The following is a 19912-nucleotide window of genomic DNA, read 5'->3' on the forward strand; positions in this document are numbered from 1 at the left end:
CAGGTCTTTAGGGTCTACCTTACCTTGGAGGCAGCCTTGCCCAGGTGACAGAGTTGGGTAGAACCCAAAGGCCAAGCATTTCAGCCCCCAGGGGAAGATCCAGTCAGGCCTCCATCCTTCTAAAGACCCTAAATTCAAGTTTGGGGCTGCCCAGGTTCTTGGGGAGAGTTCTGTTTCTACCCAAATTGCCCCAAATCCTATTCTGCTGTGTACTTCTGGATTAAGGGGTCTAATCTGAAAAAAAAAAAAAGAAAATCTAGACTGTGGAACTGGATTACCCATTGCCCACAGAGAACAAGGGTTTGTCACTGGTAGTGGGGAGACAGCAGGCCCTGTCTAGAGAGACTGTCCTGTCTAACCCAATTGCTATGCTGTTGTTGAATGAGGTGTGCATGGAAGGGGATGATGGTGGCCTCAGCGCATTGTCCAGGTGCAGACTAAAGAGGTGTCCCTGGGATGATAGAGACATCTAGGTAGCAGCTGGAGACAGGCAGGTGCCTTCTGTCCAGCTTTATCGAAGCCCTCACATCTTATTTTCAAGGGAAAGACCAACACATCCTGCCAAGCACTCAGGCCTATCCCACCCTAGTTACGCTAGTCCTGCAGGCCAGGTGATGGTGCAAACTGCCATTGCAGGGCTTGCTAAACACCAAGGGTGGTGGGATCCAATTCCAAGGACGACAAGTCAGGAGATAGCCCTTGTCAATGAGTGCCACCAAATATAGCTGCCCAAGAAGTTATGGCTTATCAACAGGGGTGATGTAGAGGGCCACCAGGCAGACATTTGACCAAGCCAATGAATGAATGACAGAGAAGGTAGCACCTCAATACAGTTCAAAGACCTGGCCCACAAGGGGACATGATCAGAAGTCTCCCCATGAACAGAAAATTTGGACCTCTCCTCCATGGCTGTGCAGTGGGCAGGGGGGCTGTTCAGGCATCTGACAAGCCTATGGGTCCAGCCTATGTTGACAAAGCCCGTCACAGTAGGACACAAAAGAGTGGCAGTTTGTAACAGACCAGCAGTTACAAAGTAGGATGCCAACACAATGCCAAAATCATCTGCTTTCCATTCCCTACCTTCTCCAGAGCCACGCTGCCCTCACCCACTTCAGCACCCTCCCAGTTGTGCCGGTGACTACTAGGATCTTAATTTGGCCTTGGGCTTTGTGGAACAAGATCAATTCATAAATTAATCATGTTTATTTATAAAGTCATATCCTAAAAAAAATTCAAGTAATAAATAGTTTTCAACACTTGTCACCAACTGTCTGCCTGGTGTAAGGCTTCTGAAGTCAAGAGGGTATGAGGATTCTTCAGAGACTTCCACAGCAGGTCTGGGCCCCAGGAATCTCCTGGTCTTCACTGAGGAATGAAGATGTCACTTGGGAGTCCTAGCCCACCCTGCAGCACCCACTGGACCCCAAGATGTCTTCTATCCAGGACAAAGCACCCTATTTTCTCTTCAGGATCCACAGCCAGTCCTCAGAGCTGATGAGAAGTGAGAAGTCTAGGCTCACAACGGGCTGCAGGTGTGCCCGGATGCTGAGGGGCGGGGAGTGGCGGCGCTCCGGCAAGCACACGGGTACTTACGGTCAGGCTTTCATCACGGCCATGAAGGACACCTGCGGGGACAGAAGGTGAAGGTGGGCCCTGACCTCTGCTCCCCACTGTCCTCAATACCTGAGAATGAGACTCAGCCCCAGCTTCCAAACCCCTGGAGGCTCTGTCTTATGACTCTTCATGAGGGGGTCACAGCACTTTATATCTCAGATAGAGCTCACTTGCAGCAAGGCTACTGGGAAGAGGATGAGGGAGTTAAGACCCCAGACCACCAAGCAGATGTAGGTAGGTGAGTCATGCAGGGCAAGGGCACTACACAAACCTCCTGGAGCAGCTGGCCCAGCATCTCTTGGCTGTGAATGGACTGCCTGTGGAGAGAAGGTCAGGTCATTCCCTAAACCTGCCTTACACACCTTCCCACCAGACCCAGATCCCAGGATCAGACCAGCAAGGAGTCCCAAAGCCCACAGGCCCACCTCTAGGCTCTGCCAGAGAGGCAGGAGCTCGGGCATGTGGGCCAAGCAGGGCACTTGTGTGGAAGACAGTGCTACAGTGCTGAGGAGCCCTGCTGGCCTCAAGGCCTGGAGCCCTACCTGTCAATTCTGGTTGCTATGGTCACTGTGAAGGTGCCCTCCGTATCTGGCAGGTAGGTGGAGGGCACAACCCGGTAGGTCCCCACTGACAGGAGGCAGAGGCGGCTCACTTCCTGGGCATAGCGGTGTGGCACACAGCTTAGCAGTGGCTCCTGGAGCAGCAGGGAACACGCATTCTGACTCTCTCCATCTGCTGGAACCTGGGGCAAAGGTAGGATCAGCATGGGGAGGCTCATACACGATGGCATGGCTCGCTCTCCCTCTGAACAGCTCAGCTGAGGGCATAATGCCTAGGTCAGCTGGGGTAGCTGACGCTCAGTCCCGGAGCTATTACACCCCTTTGCCACTCTTGCCAGAGGCCTGGTCAGAGCTCCAGGTGGCCTGACTCAAGAGTCCAGCCTTCTGGGATACACTTACACCCCTCAACAGAACCTTTTTGAGCAATTCCTGCTCTCTCCTCCCCATGTTACCCGCATTCTCCGTCAATGCTCACCGTGAAGTGAGGCCCCAAATGAACAATCATGGGATGGGAAGCCTCACTGTCATCATGGAATCTGTAGCCTAAGACCCTTGGCCTCTAGCGCAGAACTTCTTTCTTCTCCCATTTCTCCAACTACAGCTTTGCTCAGAGTGTTCCCTGGCCTGTTGGCTAAGGGTCAAAACAGGATAAAGAAGCATCCTGGGGAGGTCTGAGACTCACTTAGCAGCCTGGCAGACACTGGTATAAGCAGAGCTCCTGGGCCATCACAGAGTCCCCACGTTGAAGCCCTTTGGTGTGGCCTCTTCTCCATTATCTATGGCTACCCTGGGCTGACCACCTCAAGGCAGAGTTCCTGGAGCACATGCCCAGAAGTCCTGAGCCAGGCTCACAAGAGCTTTTCCTCAGCTGGTACATATCTGGAATCCTCTGGGCTTGCTGTGGCTGTAGCACCTAACCACTGGGCTGTCCTGCTACAGGCAGTGGCCGAGTCTCTCTCCCTTGCTGTTCTTCTGGACTCTGTGAGTCTTTCCAACAGAATCCAGACTCCTATCTGCCCTACCTGATCCTGGTACAGAGCAGCTCTCGTTAGCTCCACCTGGGACAGTGAGTGACGCCGCACAAGAAACAAAAACCCAGACACTGACACTGGGGTTCCAGATAGAAGGCATGTGCTGAGCTGGGCGGTGGTGGCGCACACGTTCAAGGCCAGCCTGGACTATGGAGCAAGTTCCAGGACAGCCTCAAAAACAATACAGAGAAACCCTGTCTCGAAAAACAAAAAACAAACAAACAAAAAAGGTGTGTGCTACCACTGCCTGGCTTCTATGGCTAACTAGTATGGCTGCTTTGCTACTTTGCTCTCCAGTGGCTTTAATAAATCATACACAATCATCACCACAGAGTGACATGGGAAAGGATAGGGTGTGTGACCACTGTCTGTGGAATGAGTGAGTGAGGCCTCTCTACAGTAACTGCCTGGAACCACATCCATCTCAAGGTGAGCCTGGGCTCTGCCTCAGAGCTCCTAACAAAGCCCCAGGGCCCAGGACAGAGACAGGAGGCGTTAGTGCAGTGGCTGGGGTGACTGAGGCTGATGTTCAGCCAGGTGAGCTGCTCCAGGTAGCCCAGTGAATACAGACTGTGAACCTGCAAGTGAGTCTCTCCTGAGGCCAGCCGGCTGGGCCGACAGACGCAAGTGACAGAATCGAGCCTGTGTCACAGCAGCTGGCCTCTCCTCGAACCCAGCTCACCTGAAAGATATGGAAGCCAATGGGGTGGAGCTGGCTGTCACTGAGTCGGCAGTGTTGGTGCAGGGTGATACGGATGTAGCGGGGACCAGCACCCTCAGGAACGGAGAAGGGGAGGCAGGGATTGCAGGGGTAAGAGGCGAAGTTCCTGCTGCCCCCAGCTGTCTGGCCGGCTCTCCAGCAGCCCCGTAGCTGCACAGTCTCCCATTCGCCTGCAGGCAGGGCTGTTCCAGGTGAGGCACCCTTGGTGGCCGTCCTGACAGCACTGTCAGGAGGACAAGCACAGAAGGCAATGGCAGCCTTGTCCAAAGGAACCTGCCCAAGGCCTACCTTACACTGAGCACACCCCTCTCCCTCCCCAGGCCTCAGTTCTGTTGAAGGAAACCCAGCCAGCACTGGCTCCTCACCTGAGGGAGATCTTCCCAGTGGAGAAGACCCGGAGCAGGAACTGCCCTGGTACATCCTTCAAGAAGGTGCTGGGGACGACCAGGTAGTAGCCCGGGGAGAGCTCACAGCGCAAGTGGACCTCACGGTCATACGCATGGCATGCAGTACCAGCCACAGGGGGTGCGGACAGGACTCTGGGCAGGCTGACCTTCCGCTTCTCTACCTGCATGAATGGAGGCAGGAGGCTCTGAGGAGAGTCACACCAATACACCGGACCTTTGCCTCCCTGCTCCTCATCGCTCAGGCATAGCTCCCAGGAGACAGACCATAGCATCCATCCTTTTGAGACAGTTGGAGATGCCAAAGACTGAGGGCTTTTCTCAAAGGTGCATAACAGACAAATCTAGAACTATGTTCAGAAAGGCCCATGACCAGTGCAGCCTGGGGGATGCTGGAAAAGGGACTTTCCTACAAATTTCTTTTACAAGAGGAACAGACCATTGTCAAAGGACAATGAACAGTGGTGTGAGTTGTCACACTCTATCAAGATACAAAAGATTAAAATGTAGCCACTGAGTAAGCAAGTAGCAGCTCCTCCTGAGGTCTGTTCTAGGAAATAGATACTAGTTTATAAAACTAACCAAATGTCTGAGACTGACAATAAAATAGCCCTAAACACTTACAGGTTGTAAGGGGGACCCAGAGGAAGGCAGCTAGGTGGAGTAAGCAAGGCAGGCACCAGCCTCGATAATGGGAAACTTGCGTTGGGAAGATGGGGATTGTAGGGGTCAGGCTAGCCTCCACCTCTGGGGTGAGAGGTGGGCTGTGAATCAGTTACATCTGCTGGAGTATCAGAGATGCCTGCACCCAGAGGACATGGGAAAAGGAATCAATAGCCAAAGATGGGGTGTTCCTGGGACCCAGGCCTCCAATACCTCTGCCTGCCTTCCCTCCATGGGACGAGCAGATGGAGTTACCTTCCAGATGTGCAGGCCCACAGCCTGGTAGTCCTTGCTTGGGAGATTTTCAGGTGCTGGACTGGCACCTAACAGTGACCGGGTCTGACCCAGTAGGCACCTCCGGGGTCTCTGAAGGACAGCGGCACACACCTCACTAGGTTCCAAGAGCCGTAACCAGAACTTGGGGTTGCAGGGAAAGCAACTGTTGTTCCGGCAGCCTCCAGCTGACTGCCCGATAACCCAGGCGCCAGGCAGTGCCCGAGTGTGACACAGCACCTTCTCTGGTGGGAGAGCACATGAGTCAGCTTTGAGGAGCTTGCTGGCTCTGCTGCACCCACAAGGCCAAGGCAAGCACACAGTGGCAGTCAGCCCACCCTCCGAGACAGAACCCCACCCATTCCCTTTTCCCAGGTCCTCAGTCAGCCCATTAGGAAGGAAGGGTACCCAGTCACTGGTGTGCCATTCTGTGAAGGCTCCTGACTTCACAGAGCAGAAATCCACTCTTGCGGGCAGTCCTACCTGTGTAGAGACTCTGTAGGTGGCCAGCCTTTGTGACTGGGTAGCCAATGGTGACCTCGTCAAATTCCCTGAGGAACTCCTCTTCCTCCACCCAGAACTCTCCCTCCTGGAGTTGTGCCAGCAGCTCAGACTCCTTGGATGGATCTACCTGGTTCCACCCTTCGCCCCTGCAGAAAATTTATTTCAGCACAAGCTCAAGGTGAACTGTCAACCGGCAAACAGGGAGGTGGACGCTGGAGGGTGCAGAGCCCACGTTTCTGCCAGACCCTGGATGGCCAGCTGCACAGCACATTCCCTTGCTAAGAAGTGACCTACAGAAGGCACCTTCTGTGTCTGTGTGCTGGCTGTCCATCGGAAACCCTCCTCCCCAGGGGGACCCCATGCCTGAGAACTTGCCTTCTGGAGGCCATCACACCAAAGCCCAGACCTTCTAGTCCCTGAAGGGGCTGTTATGTCATGTAGAGTGCTGCTCTACTTAATGGCAGCACCAGACCAGCCTGGGCGCAGAGGCTCCCAGGCATCAGGGGGATCCTGGTTTAGTTGGGTCTTAAAACTGTGCTGAGGACTTTGGCTACAGGCCACCCTCAAACCCCAACTCATCCAAATGCCTGGCCAGGCATCCACTATCCTACAGGTACCCAAGATAAAACCCCATAAAAAAATAATTGTATAATCTCAGGTCTTCCAAGACCTAGACAAAGTAAACAGGTTCTGAGTGAGCTCTGCCACAGAAAAGCAAGCATTACCCTGGCAGCTGGACATGAGCATGAAACAGGCCAGATGGGCATCATGGCATGGATGCCCTCATAGTATCAACCCCTCCTGCCACACGCAGGCCCTCCTGGTACTTACCCCTCTCTCCAGAGGCCCTGCCAACAACGTCGGCCCCAAGGGTTATGAATCCGCAACAGAAGGATACCCTGGCCAGTGCGACTCCACAGCTCTCGCAGATCTGAGATGATGAAGGCATGGAACTCCCCAAGCTCCCTAGCACCTGTGGGAAGAGCTCAGTCATGTGCAGGACCAGTGGAACCATGCCCCAAACTGGACAGAACACAGATTGCTTCTTTCCTGATGCCTTGGGTCTCTATGGCATTGAGGAGCTCTTTTCCTAAACACAGGCCAGCTACTTGCAGTGCTCGCTGGCATTCTGTGCCAAGAAGGGCCACCAGCTGGGCCCTGGCTCACTGCCACCAAGTACTGGCGCCGCACACAACAGTCCTTCCTCTGGGCCTCAGTTTTCACGTGTCTCAGTGCAGGGCCAGCTTTCAAGTATGAAATCACTGTAACTGTCACCGACATACCTAAGATCATCAATAGCTAAAAGACATCCTCCTGCCTCACAGCAAAGCCAGATGGAGAAGGAACATGTGAACCAGAAGTCAATGTTGAAGACTTGAGGACAAGAGAAACTCTACCTGGAAATGACCACAGAACAAAGAGAAGTGATATTCCAGGGAGGGTGGGAGCCAGGAGGAGGGTGGAGACAGGTCTACTCCCAAAGGCTCTGCAGCCACCATTCGGTGTCCCTCTCAACCCCAGCCCGTGAGGCTTCAGTAGCCCCGGCAGCTCTGCCAGGGAGAGGGGCTCTCTACAAGCCAAGGGTTCAGAACCAGTCCTCACACTCTGGGGCCACCCAACATCAACAGTTCCAAGGAGCTGAGGGTCAATGGTCACCTCCCACCCTTGGGAGGAGGTTTAGTAGAGGCAGCGTGTACAGCAGTGAGCATACCCTGTCCTTCCCTTTAATCCCACATCTGCCTGAGGGGGTCCCAGACCAGAGCTTTGCCAGCTCTTAGCTGCTGGACGAGCAGTGTGATCACCAACGAGTTTTTGGTTATTTGGATAGTCGTATTTCATTATTCGCAAGTGTTCACGTGTGTGTGTGTGTGTGTGTGTGTGTGTGTGTGTGTGTGTGTGTGTGTGCATGTGCACATGTGTGTACAGGCCAAAAGACAGCTTTGGTGTTATTCCTCAGGAGCAACCCACCGTTATTTTTTGAGACAGGGTCTCTCACTGGGACCTGGAGCTCACTAACTCAACAACTAGGCTGGCTGGCCAGCGAGCCCCAGGCATCCTCCTGTCTCCACCTCCGCAGAACTGGAATTGTAAGCACCCATCAGCGTGCCTAGCCTTTGACCTTGGTGCTGAACATCCATGCAGGTCCTCAGGCTGTGCAGTAAGTACTTGACTGACTGAGCACCCGGGGTTCCTAATTTTGAACCAAAGTTATATTACTCTTAAATGTGAATAGAAGATTGTAAAGGTGTTTACTGCAGTATTATTATTATCAGAAAGATCTAGCCAGGCATGTAATACTGCCAGGGTCTCAACATTCATGAATCAGAGGCAGGAGGACTACCTGAGTTCTAAACAAGCCTGAACCCCTACAAAAAAAAAAAAACGAAACAAGCGCAACAACAACAAAAGCAAGAAAGGATCTGAACCATCCAACATTATTGGAAGGATCAAGAAAATTACTGCAGGTCCAGCAATGGAGAAAAATATTCCAAAGTTTACATAATAACATAGACAATGCTATATAACAAAAACAGAAAAGGTTGTATACACAGGAGAAAACTCAAGAAGGGCACTGAAAAGTTGTAAACAGCTTATAGTAGTTTTATTTGGGTGAGCTTTTCTTTCTTCTCATTTTTTACACGAACTTTCCTTCATGAAACTTAATGTGTCAGTAAGACAGAAAATGGCTGTGGATTCTGGCTGGTCACCAGCTGGGCAGGGATGATGGCACGGTCAGCTCAGATCCTGTTCCTGCTACTGCTTCTAAGTTGTCTGGAAGCAAAGGGACACAATGCAGGTCCTGCGTTGCTCTAGGGGGAGGGACTAATCAAGTAGAAAGAAGGTCACCTCTCTCTGGAGGGATAAGAGAACTACACAAACCCACGACAGCCCTCTCTGGGACAGACGTTCTTCTCTGTAACAAGCTAATGGTGGAGGGAGCTGTAGCCACAGGCTGTACCTGCTCTGGGGCTGAGCACAGAGCAGCTGATCAGACACTGATCCTTCAGGCGGAGTAGCTGCCGACAAGTCCTCTGCTCCCCGCCGCTGGGTCTGTCCTGCTGGCCACTGGCTCCCACTATGTCTTTCAAGCTCCACCTTTCCGCCAGGCTTCCAGTGAGATCCACCAGGGCATCTGCCACCTGCCCTGCCCACAGGTGCTCATAGGATCCATGGACCCTGGGAACCATAAGCACAGGAGGTGTAAGCCTTGCCGCTGGGGGTTTCTTGCCTCTCCTAGTCCCACAATCCATCACACCCCAAAGCACCTTCCAAGCCACACTTGCACTGCACCTGGATGGCTCCTCGGCTTCGAATCACATCTTCACTCGTCTGTAAATGTCAAAATCTGCTATGGCCCTGCTGTTCTCTGCCCAAGTTCAGACCCATGCTCTATTGTGGGCAGCAAAGGACAAGACAAGGGGGCATAGGGGCTCCATCTCAGAAGTTCAAACCCACTGTCCCAAGTATTGATTCCCTAGCCTTCTGAGCCCCTCTGCTCAGACACCTGCCCATTAGCCAGCCTCCTTCAACAAGATGCCAGACACCATGCAGGAGGGACAACTGTCCAAGGGGACTGCAGTAAGAGGACTGGAAGGAGCAAATGCTGCTCCACACCAGGCTCCTCACTCCCTGCACACAGGCAACAAAGCACTTATCTTGAATGGCAGAAACATACATGGGGCACCTTTGTGCTGGCACTGAGGATGAGGACCTCTCAAAGTGCTAGGCAGGGAGGGCAAAGCACAGTCCTAAAAGCAGAGTGTCCGCAGGACTGACTGCAGACCCCGAGAACTACAGAGCACTCTGCATCCCAGGGCAGAGGAGATGGGCCTCTGGGGACAGTCTGGGTGTTAAAGCCACCCAATCTGGCTGGCCCAGCCACCTCCATACCATACGTACTTAGCATAGGCCTTTTCCAGTAAGGGAAGCCAGAACACATCCTCTCTCTGGCACCGGGAGAAGCAGAGTCTCCCGGCAAGGCAAGGCAGACGATCATCTATGGTCACCTTTTCCCAGTGTCCAAACTGCCAAATTCGACAGGTGAAGAAACCTTGGTACTTCTGGTCAGACCAGCTTGGCTGTCCTGGAGGGAAGACCTAACATGTACAAGGAGAGGTCAAACAGACAGCATGAGATCCGCATCGGTGAGCTCCTCAGTGTCCCAACGGTGTGGCCTCACAGAAGCACTGCAGATACCTGAGGTGCCACCATCACCTTTGCTCCTCTGTGTGGCCCTGACAGTGTGGCCTTAACAGAAGCCCTCCATGAACACCTGCTGAGAGAACAGGGCTGTGCTCTGTTGGATGCCAGATCTATATGGTCATGTCACAACAAACTCAACCAGTGAACACAAAATCCACATTTTCACACAAATAACTCATGTCCCCAAAGCTTACAGCCAACACATTTACTGTCCCAAATAAGCATTTGACCTGAATCCAAAGCTTTGGCAGGCAGGAGTAACTTACTTTTTTGTGGGGGGTGGGGGTGGGGGGTGAAACAGGGTTTCTCTGTGTAGCACTGGCTGTCCTGGAACTCCCCTCTGTATACCAGGTTGGCTTCCAACTCAAGAGATTCACCTGCCTCTGCCTCCCCAGTGCTGAGATTAAAGGCGTGCGCCACCACGCCCCACTTCTGTAACCCAATTCTCCACAGGCCTGGCTATAGCAGGAAGCCACAGGTCTAGCAGTCCTTCCTGCTTCTCAAAGCCAAGTGCACCAAACTGTCTGGTCATCACTGGCCCAGCTAGGTCTGCTGCCCGCTTCTGTTAGTAGGCAAAAGCAGGCTCTGCATCTAGGGAGAGACTTAGTGTGGCGCTGGCTCCAACTGTCAGTAACAGAGGACATATGCTGACAATGGCACCAGCATCCTCTTTTACAGAAAAGTTAAATGTCAGCAAGCCTGTAAGGAGAGGTAACAACAGTGACGAGCTTAGCGCAGGGCCCAGGACACAAGAGAAGTCATACGCAGGTTACCCCTCAATGCTGTTGCCTTAACTGAAAACCCTGAGCAATGAGCCAACCTAAAACAGGCAACACTGTGAGAAAGAAAACCCACAAGGCCTTCGTTATGGAGTCTGCCTGTATCAGAAGAGTCTCAGTGACCTTTTCCCTATTGGTATTTAACACCTACATATGAAAAAAGAAAGGAATCAATCCAGTAGAGAAAACAAATTCCAAGCCAGAGACAAGATGCCTCTGTTGACCCTGTTCTACCTGCCAGCTTAGCCCGTTTTTGTGTCCCAAATGTGTGGGTGGCTCTGGTCTGGTGGACAGGACACATCTGGGTCATGGTCTTAGTGTCCTAACCTTCCCCATTACAGCTACAAAATACGCTGCAGCAGGCCATGCTTTTGGAAGAACCTGTACTGTGCAGGTAGAAGGAAACAGTAGGGAGAAGCCTAGGGTGGCTTGTACCTGGTCCAGGAGGTGTTGACTCTTCTGCAGGGCAGCACAGGCACACAGGAACCAGCAATCCCCCAGCAGCCCTTGCTTCACCTGTCCCTCCCATGGGTTATCTGGAAACAGCTGGGGTGTGGCACAGATTTCCTGAAAGCAATTCGTCCAGAGTTAGCTCATGCCTGTGACTACCCTTCAAACTAAGAACACATGAATCCAGGACAGGCTACAGAGGCACTTTCCTAAGATTAGCTAAGCTTCTGGCCCAAAATAAAAGGAGAAGCTACTCCTCGGCCACCACTACCCTTCAGCACCTCCAGGCTACAGTTCTCCCATGGAACATCTCTACGCACGTTCCTCATTGGCAAGACCTCAATTTCAGGTGACCCTTTGTGAAACAGCTAAGTTTAGAAACCAGCTCTATTTCATAAATTCATGGCGACAAATATCAAATGGGTCCTTTGCACTGCTGGAAAGTCTACTGTGTCTCTACGAGGTTCAATTGCCCAATCATCAGACAACCTCACACCATCCCCTTTATCTCTCTTCTCAAAGCATTCTCATCCCCTTTGCCTGCATACCTGAGCTACAAACCTGTCCTCCTGCGTCACAGAAGCCACTGGACACCAACCTTCTGCTACCTTGGAGCTGGGCTCTTCCTGTTACACCCTCTCCCTTCTACATGTTCAGGCATCCCACTCCTGGCCAGACCACACCAGCACGCTAGCAGGATACAGATCTCCTGTTTTTCATATCTGGCAGCACTGTATTCCCTCCTAGGCTGCCTTCAATGGCAGTTTCCCAGGGAAACTGCAACCCTACTGTCCCTGCCCTTCACTCTCAACCAAGTCTCCTCTTGCTCCTCCGTCAATCATGCCCCCAAACTGCCTCAATTTCACCTTCGTGACGTCAAACATAATGGGCATGTCTTGTCATTTAGTAACTTTCAGAATGGCTGGCTGCCCCTGCTCTTCAAGGACACAGAGGCTCCCATTAGCTCCCATGATGCCACATGCTCCTATGGTACTCTTCCTCACTGCCTGCTGCTGCCTGCCTGTTGGGGTGCTCGTTTGCATACTTAAACATCAAGGCTTAAGGCTAAGTCTTGAGATCCTTCCTCTACCCCTAACCTAGGTCCAGAGTGGCTCGTCCCAGCCGGACTGTAAACCATCTATCCCATCTGTCATACTCTTCCTGGGCTTCTGCCCCATCTACCTGACAGCTCCACCAGAACAAGGTAGGCAAACTGGGTGCTGCCTAGACTATCACCATCACTCTGGCCAGAAATCAAGAAGCCATTCTTTTTTATCTACCTGTATAAATCATGCTGTTTGCTTGCAACACAGTATGAGTATGGAGGTGAGAGGCCAATTTATTGGAATGTGTTCTTTCTTTCCATCATATGTGGGTCCCGGGGATCAAGCCTAGGTCATTAGGCTTGGCAGTAAATGACTGTCTGCTGAGCTGTTTCAATTCTCAAAGCTGTCTACTGCAACGCCGGCTCCACTCAGTTGTCAGGCTAACCTGAACGTCAAGATCAACTTCCAGAACTCCTAAAAGGGCAGCCTGAATTCTAGCCCCAACAACCATCTCTCATTTCCCTCCCAGGAGTGAGTTTCTTTCCCACTGTTCTTTTTCTGACTTGTTTACTACTGTTGGTACAGTCATAAAGAGGCAATATACTCACATGGCTACAATCTAAAATCCAAAAGGATATTATCCCTGTGTCCTAGTTACCAAAGAGCAAGCTCCTTAAAACATTCCGACACACCCCTTAACTGAAAATCTTTTACAGGTCTCTCATGGCACTGGAAATCCATTTATTAACCTGTATTTTATGCATACGAGTGTTTTCTTGAATCTGTTGTCTGTGGACCATGTGCACATTAGCGCCTTTGAAGGCCTGAAGAGACTGTTGAATTCCTGGGACTGGACTTACAAATGGTTGTTAGCCACCATGTAAAACCCATTTTTAAAGAAAAAACAACAACAAAACCTGAAATTCTCAGTGCTACCCAGGAAAAACCAGGATGCTTATCAACCAAGCAGTGCAGGTAGCAGAAGGGCTGGTGTCCATCCGGTTGTCATGGATACAGCGACGCGCTATCCATGTGGGGCAGGCTGTTCCCTGGTCAGTCTTGTTCAGTAGATCAGCCATGTCTAAAAGCACCAACAAGAGCACTAGGTCTGGGCATCTATTTTATCTATGCAAAGTCCAAAACAACACCTACCGCAGTTCTTTGTGGCCTTGGGGGACAACACTGCTCTGTGGAGCAGATCTGTAAGTGACCAAGACTAATGGAGGCTGGAGAGAAGCCAGAAAGAGGGGCAGCGCCAGTTACAATGACCAGGTGGCTCTACGGGTCCTTATGCCGCTTCACCTCCAGCTTCTGGATCAATCAAATAGATTTGCTCCTGCAGGCTAAACTGTGCCACTGAATACATCTGCGACAAACTGACCAGTCAAACCAGAAACTGCTCACTGGTGACCAGAACCACACTGTCTGCTTTACAATACACAGTCGCACCTGCCTGTACCATTTAGGAGTCCGGGGAAGCCAACAGCAGCAGCCCCTAAGGTTTTCCACTGTGTGCTGGTTAACCACAATGATCCCTCCCAGTGTTCACACCCCAGCGCCAAGAGCTACTAAAAGAAATATAAGCAAAATACAAAGCCAAGAAAGATTTGTCCAGGCTGGAGAGGTGGCTCTGCAGTTAAGAGAACTGGCTGCTCTTCCTAAAGGACCCGGGTTCAATTCCCAGCACCTACATGGCTGCTCCAGGGGATCCAACACCCTCGCACAGACATGAATGCAGACAAAACACCAATGCACATTAAGGAGGAAAAAAAAAGAAGAAGAAACACACATTGAAGAAGAAAGATTTGTCAAAGAATGCTGAGTTACACCTGACGAAACTTAGGTGGTGGGACCTGGATTTACTGCTTCTAATCTTCATATCAGAACAACCTCCTTACTACCTGTCTTTTGAACTGGAGGAGCTAGCTACCTCATCTCAACCCTCACTAGCACCTCCTTCTGAATGGACTTGAACTACCAGAACGGGCGGCGGGTCCAGCTGAGCCCAGAGCCCACCTCTGTGGGAAACTTATCCGCAACACCCGCCCCGGAAAGAGACCCGGCTGCACCTGGGGCCGTCTCCAAGTGATGTCCTCCCGAAACTGGGCCAGAGGCGTGGACAAGTTGAAAAAGAGCGAGGAGTCCGAGGCGGGGAATGCGGCGTCCTGGAAGAGCTCCCGCGCCGGCGTCTCGGCCCCGACCGCCCGCATCTTCGGCGCCCTGGGCTCCCATCTGCTGCCTGTGGACTCGGTCGCCGCCCGGGAGCGAGTGCGTGACCGTCGCTGCAAACCTGGGCAGCTTAGCCCGCGAGACCTACTGGTGCTGACCCGCCTGGCGCCGCAAGCTCCGTTGTCCAGGTAACCCGGCTGCAGCCAACTAGGAGCCTCGCTCGGGTCATGTGACATCGCTGCCTAACTGCGCACGCGCCTCAGCTCCGAGTCGGGGAGGGGGGCTGGACCCGGCAGCTCCGCTCTCGCGAGAGTTCATCGCAATGTCTCTTCCCTGGCGGCACCACCCAGATAAAAATGTGCGGCTTTATTCTCGGGACGGCGCAGCCGTTGTCGCTTGAACTCGAGGTCTAAGGGACCACAGGAAGCTGAAAAGACGCTTTGCTTTAGGTCGCTTTGTCAACTACCTATCCCAGCGTGCAGCGCCGCTCCCAGCTTACTTCGCTCATCACTGGAGCCGGCTACGTCCCAGCATGCGTTGCTCCTTCCGGTGTCGGGCAGGAAGTTGGTATACGGTTGGTTTCCTCCCTGTGCTCTGAAAGAGCTGCTGAGGACAGGCGCGATGGGGCCGCTCGGGGGCCGACCTAGTGTCCGCGCCTGGGGGTTGTGTGGCCCTGGGCAGGCAGAGCTGTCACCGGGATCGAGACTTGCCCGTCTTGGGCGTTCGTCTCGAAACAACTGGGTACCGGACTCTGGATCCCAGAGGGGCCGCGGGGTGCGGCGGCCGCGGTCCTTGAGCCCCTGAGTGGCTGGGCGTTTGCTGGCTGGCTGGTGGCTACCTGGACTTACTCCATTCACGGTTTCTCAGTGCCGTGGGGAGACGCGGACGGTGACCTGTTGGCCTGCTCGAGAGCCCACTCTCCCGCAGGGACCGGCTCTTTCGGCCCCCAGGAAGGACGCGAACCTGCCAGAGGCTGCGCTGCTGCTGCCTCACACAGAGTCGAAGTGAGGGAGAAGAAGCCTCACGCCTTTTTGTGACAGCTGCCCGCCACCTGGTAGAGCTGCCCTGATGTTTGCCTCCTTGGGGCCAGCAATACTCAGCATTGGAGAAAGGGTAGCCAGGGTGAAGTCCGTTTTGTATCGTGAGGCAGGGCGAGCGTCCACTGCTGGAAGAGGGACCGCCTGCCCTGCGTTGCAGCAATGCTGCTGTGGCACGACACTACCACCCTGACTCCACTAGACCTCAGCATCACGACTTGAGACAGGATACTCGTCTTTGCTGAGGTTGTCAAAAAAAAGGGGGTAGCCACATAGTCCAACAGTTTTTTAATTTAAATTAGAAACAGGCTTGCTTCACATGTTAATCCCAGCTCCCTCTCCCTCCCCTCCTCCCCCGACCAGGTTCCCAAGCCCCCTTCCCAATCCCCACTCCGATCCCTAGGGAGGGTGAAGCCCTCCATGGGGGAAGTCTCTAGAGTCTGTCATTTCATCCAGGGCAGGGCCTAGGCTCTCCCCCTAGAGTCCAGCTGAGAGAGCATCCCTCATTGTGGGACGGGCACTTTTTCCTTAGTACACATGATGTTGACCCAGGTGATTCTGCCTCTGGCAGGCTGAAAGCTGTACCCCATTTAAAAGGCATCGTTAAGGATCTGGGCTGTTTTACCTGGACATCTTGAATGATTGTGACAAATTATCCCCAACTGAGAGTCAGAAGTCTCATAGGAGTGGTTGGCAGAACTGGAGTGGTTAGATTATAGTTTAGGGGAACAAGCAGCTTCCTGAGGCCACATCCAAGTCCAGGGCTGGGCCATGTCCTGAACCTGACCCCCAGAACATGGAAGGAGCAGTGTCTTAGGGTTACTACTGATGTAGTGAAACACTGTGACCAAAGCGACTTGGGAAGGAATTTATTTCATCAAAAGCAGTGAGGGTAGGAACCTGAAGGCAGGAGCTAGTGCAGAGGCCATGGACAGGTCCTGCTTACTGTCTTGCACAGCCTGCTTTCAATATAACCTGGGACCACCAGTCTAAGGACGGCCTCACCCACAATGGGCTGGGCCCTCCCCTGTAGATCACTAATTAAGAAAATGTCTTAAAGCTGGATGTTATGGAGGCATTTTCTCAGTTGAGGCTCCCTCTTCTCTGAAGACCCCAGCTTGTGTCACCTTGACATAAAACCAGCCAGCACAGACAGTAAAGCAACTGATACTGGTTAGGCAGTTAGCCTAAGCCTTGATGGATGTACTTTAGTCAGATGGTGTTAGGGCAGCTCATCAATCGACTTGTTCTGTTCTGGAGCCCTGTGGTCCATTTGTGATCCATTCCCGTATGTAGCCATGCTCCCTCAGCCAATTTGGAGAGGGCTTTCCTATTCCTCCTGGCCCATCTCCATCACTGGGTTTGGATCCTAGAGTACCAAGAAGGACTAGAAAGAAATAGTCCAGGCGGGCAGATGGAAAGGGATATGGAGGCAGCTGTTCTGACATAAGTTCCTATGGCTGAGGCACTTAAAAAGTCTGAGCCCAAACTGGCTGTGGTGGAACCCCTATAATCCTAACGCTCAAGAAACAAGAGTCAAGAGGATTGTGGGGCCAGCCTGGGCCACATAGCAAGAACTTGTCTCAAAATTACAAAATCCTGTCAGTCCGAGGTTCTTCATGCAAGGAACTGCCAGCTCATATCAGTTTCCTGTGAGAGTCCCTGGCTACACTGATGTCTATGGTCACTCCACCTTCCAGTGGGAGGACGGAAACATAAAACACTCTCTCTCTGCAAGGCCTTGGATGTCCTGGGACCCTTTGGAACCTTGGCTCTTCTTGCTGCTTCCCGTTCAAACCCTCCTAGCTGCTTTCTTCCTGAACCCTTCTTTCTGCCTACTCTGGTTTTTTCAAGGGAGTATTCCCCGACTTTCTCAGGAGAGCCTCTTCTGAACCCCTTTATGTTCACTGTTGAGTGGTAACAGCTGAGCACTGAGGAAAAAACAGGGTCAGCATGCAGATTACCCAGATTAGATTGAGGGTAGTGGTGGAGAACAAGAGACACGCTCAGTCTTGGAGAGAGGACAGAGAAAACAGTGAATACAGAGCCGAGGGGACAGTCTTTGGCAGACTGCTACGTCTGCTGGGGACCCACCATACAGTTTCTATCCTTTTAAAATAACCCTGGTTTCAGTTTCAGTTCTTTGTTTCCTGGTAACCAAAGTCATCTATGAAGTCTGACCTCTTCCTAGATCCGAGGTCATAAATTGAGAAAGGAGGGTGTGCCCCAGATCCAGGTAGACAGTCGTTAGGGACAGATGCTTCAGTGGTAAAGTGCTTGTTGCAGAAGCATGAGAACCTGAGTTCATCTCCAGCGCCCACATAGAAAACTGAACATGACTGCATGTTCTTATAATCCCAGGCTGGAGACACAGATTGGGAACCCTGTACTCGATGCTAACTCAGCCTAGCCTAAACCAACAAAGCTCCAGTCCCAGAGGGAGATTAAGTCTCAGACAAGGTGCATGGCACCCTAAACTATTCCCTAAAAATTTCCATCTCACGTCCCACACACAGAGCCCAGGGCTAGTCACCTGCTTTAAACCCCATTACTCAACCCTCAAAACTGCCTCATGGGTACTACAACAAAGTTTAGCTAAGAAAGCAGCTGGGCACACACACAATATGGCCCAATGTCTTCTGAGGACTTCCCCAGTATGGTGTGCAGAAGATACAAAGACAGGTGTCCCAGCCTCCAAGTGCCAACGTGTGCAGCTGGGGTGCTCTCAACTGCTGAAGTCCACCTGTAGTCACATGGTGACATGTCAGAAGACAAAGACCAAGGTACTGTGAGCCCAGTGCAGACAATACTGCTAAGTGCTGGTTGGTCTGGCAAACTCACCTCAATTTGGAGCTCACTGAGCATGTGGTTACTTTAGACGTAACTGTTCTGTTGGAAACGTTGTGGCAAGACGTGCAGGAATTTTGTTTGCATCATCTACTACCTTAACAAGTAACACTGTCTCACAGCTTCCTCAGGCTGGGAACTGGGAGCAAGTCATTTGTGGTTCTGCTTTAGGATCTCCCAGAACGTAAAGTCAAGATGTGAGACCAGGGCTGAACAGATCAGCAAGCTTGCTTGGGACTAGAGGATCCACTCCAAATTCAAGTGAAGCCTTAACTTCCTCACTGCGTGGCCACCATGATTTATCTTTGCATAAGCTGATTGCCTGAGGGCAGGTTTTTGCCAGAGGAAATTTCAAGAGAAGGGAGAAGTGCAAGCCACCATATTTTGTGACCCACCTCAGATGTCATGGTCTGTCATCACAGAGAATCGAGACTCTAGGAGTGAATGGAGATAACCCTCTTGCCATTTAAAAATACATATCACGGGCTGGAGAGAGGGCTCAGCGGTTAAGAGCACTGACTGTTCTTCCAGAGGTCCTGAGTTCAATTCCCGGCAACTACATGGTGGCTCAAAACCATCTTGAATGAGGTCTGGTGCCTTCTGCTGGCATGCAGGCAGAAGATTGTATATGTAATAAATAAATGTATAAAAATACATATCACTTGCCATTTTTGTTCACCCCCAAGATCTTGTATTAACACCATATAAAACATAACTTTAAAAGTTCCACAGATTTTTGAACTTTCATCACTTATAAGACCCATGTCTTTAAAATATTCATAGTCTCTCTAAAATTTCAAAGTTTCTCTAATACCCAAGGTCTCATAACTGGGGGCTCTTACCTTTTTTTTTTCTCCCACAGGGAAAGATCAGGGCACGGCCACAAATTATAGTCAAACCAAAGTGTGAAGCTCAGTGTCTGACTTCTGGGATAATTTTCTGAACTTTAAAGGGCTTGAGGGCTTCACCTTCAACAAATGGTGCTGGGAAGGGGACATCTATGAGCAAAAAAAAAAAAAAAAAAAAAGAAACTAGACCACTCTTGTCAGCAACAAAAATCAGCTCAAAATGGATCAGAGACCTTAATATAAAACCTGGATGTTTTATATTGCTAGAGAAAACCCTTCAAGATCTAGGCACAGGCAAAAACTTTCTGAAAGACACCAATCACCCACGAAACAACAGGACTGACAGACGGACTGGCACGAAGGTAAAATCTCCTGTATAGCAAAAGAAACTGCAGACAGCCCAGAGTGGGAAGAAGCTGTCCAACTGTACATCTGACAGGAGATTAAAATCTAGCATCTATGAAGAACCCCAAAACCCCACCCCACACAAATCATTCAATCATTAAATAAGCAAGTGAACTCAACAGACAGTTCTCAAAAGAATAAACGCAGGGAGTAGGTGAGATGGCTTGGCAGGTAAAGGCGCTTTCCATTAACCTGAAGATGGAAGTTCCATCTGTGGAACCCTATAGTAGGAGTGCCTATTCCCATAGATTATTCTGGCCTACACATGCACACCAATGCCTCAAGTGCATCCACACACACACACAACAAATAAACACATGTAATACAAAACACAAATGACCAATGAATACATGAAAAA

At 51.5% G+C, this 19912-nt stretch overlaps 1 protein-coding gene across 3 annotated transcripts; it reads right to left on the reverse strand.

The window, feature by feature from the left end:
- Positions 1–1188: 1188 nt before the first annotated feature.
- Positions 1189–14655, reverse strand: Capn10 (calpain 10). 3 transcript variants are annotated; one of them, XM_013118468.3, is made up of 13 exons: positions 14318–14654; positions 11188–11319; positions 9671–9867; positions 8730–8947; positions 6602–6743; positions 5750–5916; positions 5249–5511; positions 4292–4494; positions 3888–4149; positions 2157–2356; positions 1886–1931; positions 1594–1625; positions 1189–1491 (listed from the first exon to the last, which is right to left on the reverse strand). In XM_013118468.3, exons 1-12 carry the CDS (start codon positions 14651–14653, stop codon positions 1596–1598), a joined length of 2196 nt encoding a protein of 731 aa, XP_012973922.2. In that variant the 5' UTR covers position 14654; the 3' UTR covers positions 1189–1491; positions 1594–1595. The 3 variants fall into 3 exon arrangements, 2 of the variants coding, with proteins under 2 accessions (XP_012973922.2, XP_021086950.1); XR_005879794.1 differs by lacking the exons at positions 1189–1491; positions 1594–1625; positions 1886–1931 and adding an exon at positions 2650–2805 and having other exon boundaries at positions 2228–2356; positions 14318–14655; XM_021231291.2 differs by lacking the exons at positions 1189–1491; positions 1594–1625; positions 1886–1931 and having other exon boundaries at positions 2215–2805; positions 14318–14655.
- Between the last annotated feature and the right edge of the window lie 5257 nt (positions 14656–19912).

This window comes from Mesocricetus auratus, unplaced genomic scaffold (assembly GCF_017639785.1).
Source record: "Mesocricetus auratus isolate SY011 unplaced genomic scaffold, BCM_Maur_2.0 Super-Scaffold_100010, whole genome shotgun sequence".
Classification (NCBI taxonomy): Eukaryota; Metazoa; Chordata; class Mammalia; order Rodentia; family Cricetidae; genus Mesocricetus; species Mesocricetus auratus.

What these genes read in the sequence shown, in the direction of transcription:
- Capn10 (XM_013118468.3), bottom strand. Translation starts at nt 14,653, where the DNA reads ATGTCACATGACCCGAGCGAGGCTCCTAGTTGGCTGCAGCCGGGTTAC. An exon ending in GTCAACACCTCCTGGACCAG is followed by an intron (nt 9,868 to 11,187) that starts GTACAAGCCACC and finishes TGTACATGTTAG; the next exon opens with GTCTTCCCTCCAGGACAGCC. An exon ending in TGGGCCTGCACATCTGGAAG is followed by an intron (nt 4,495 to 5,248) that starts GTAACTCCATCT and finishes CCATTCATGCAG; the next exon opens with GTAGAGAAGCGGAAGGTCAG.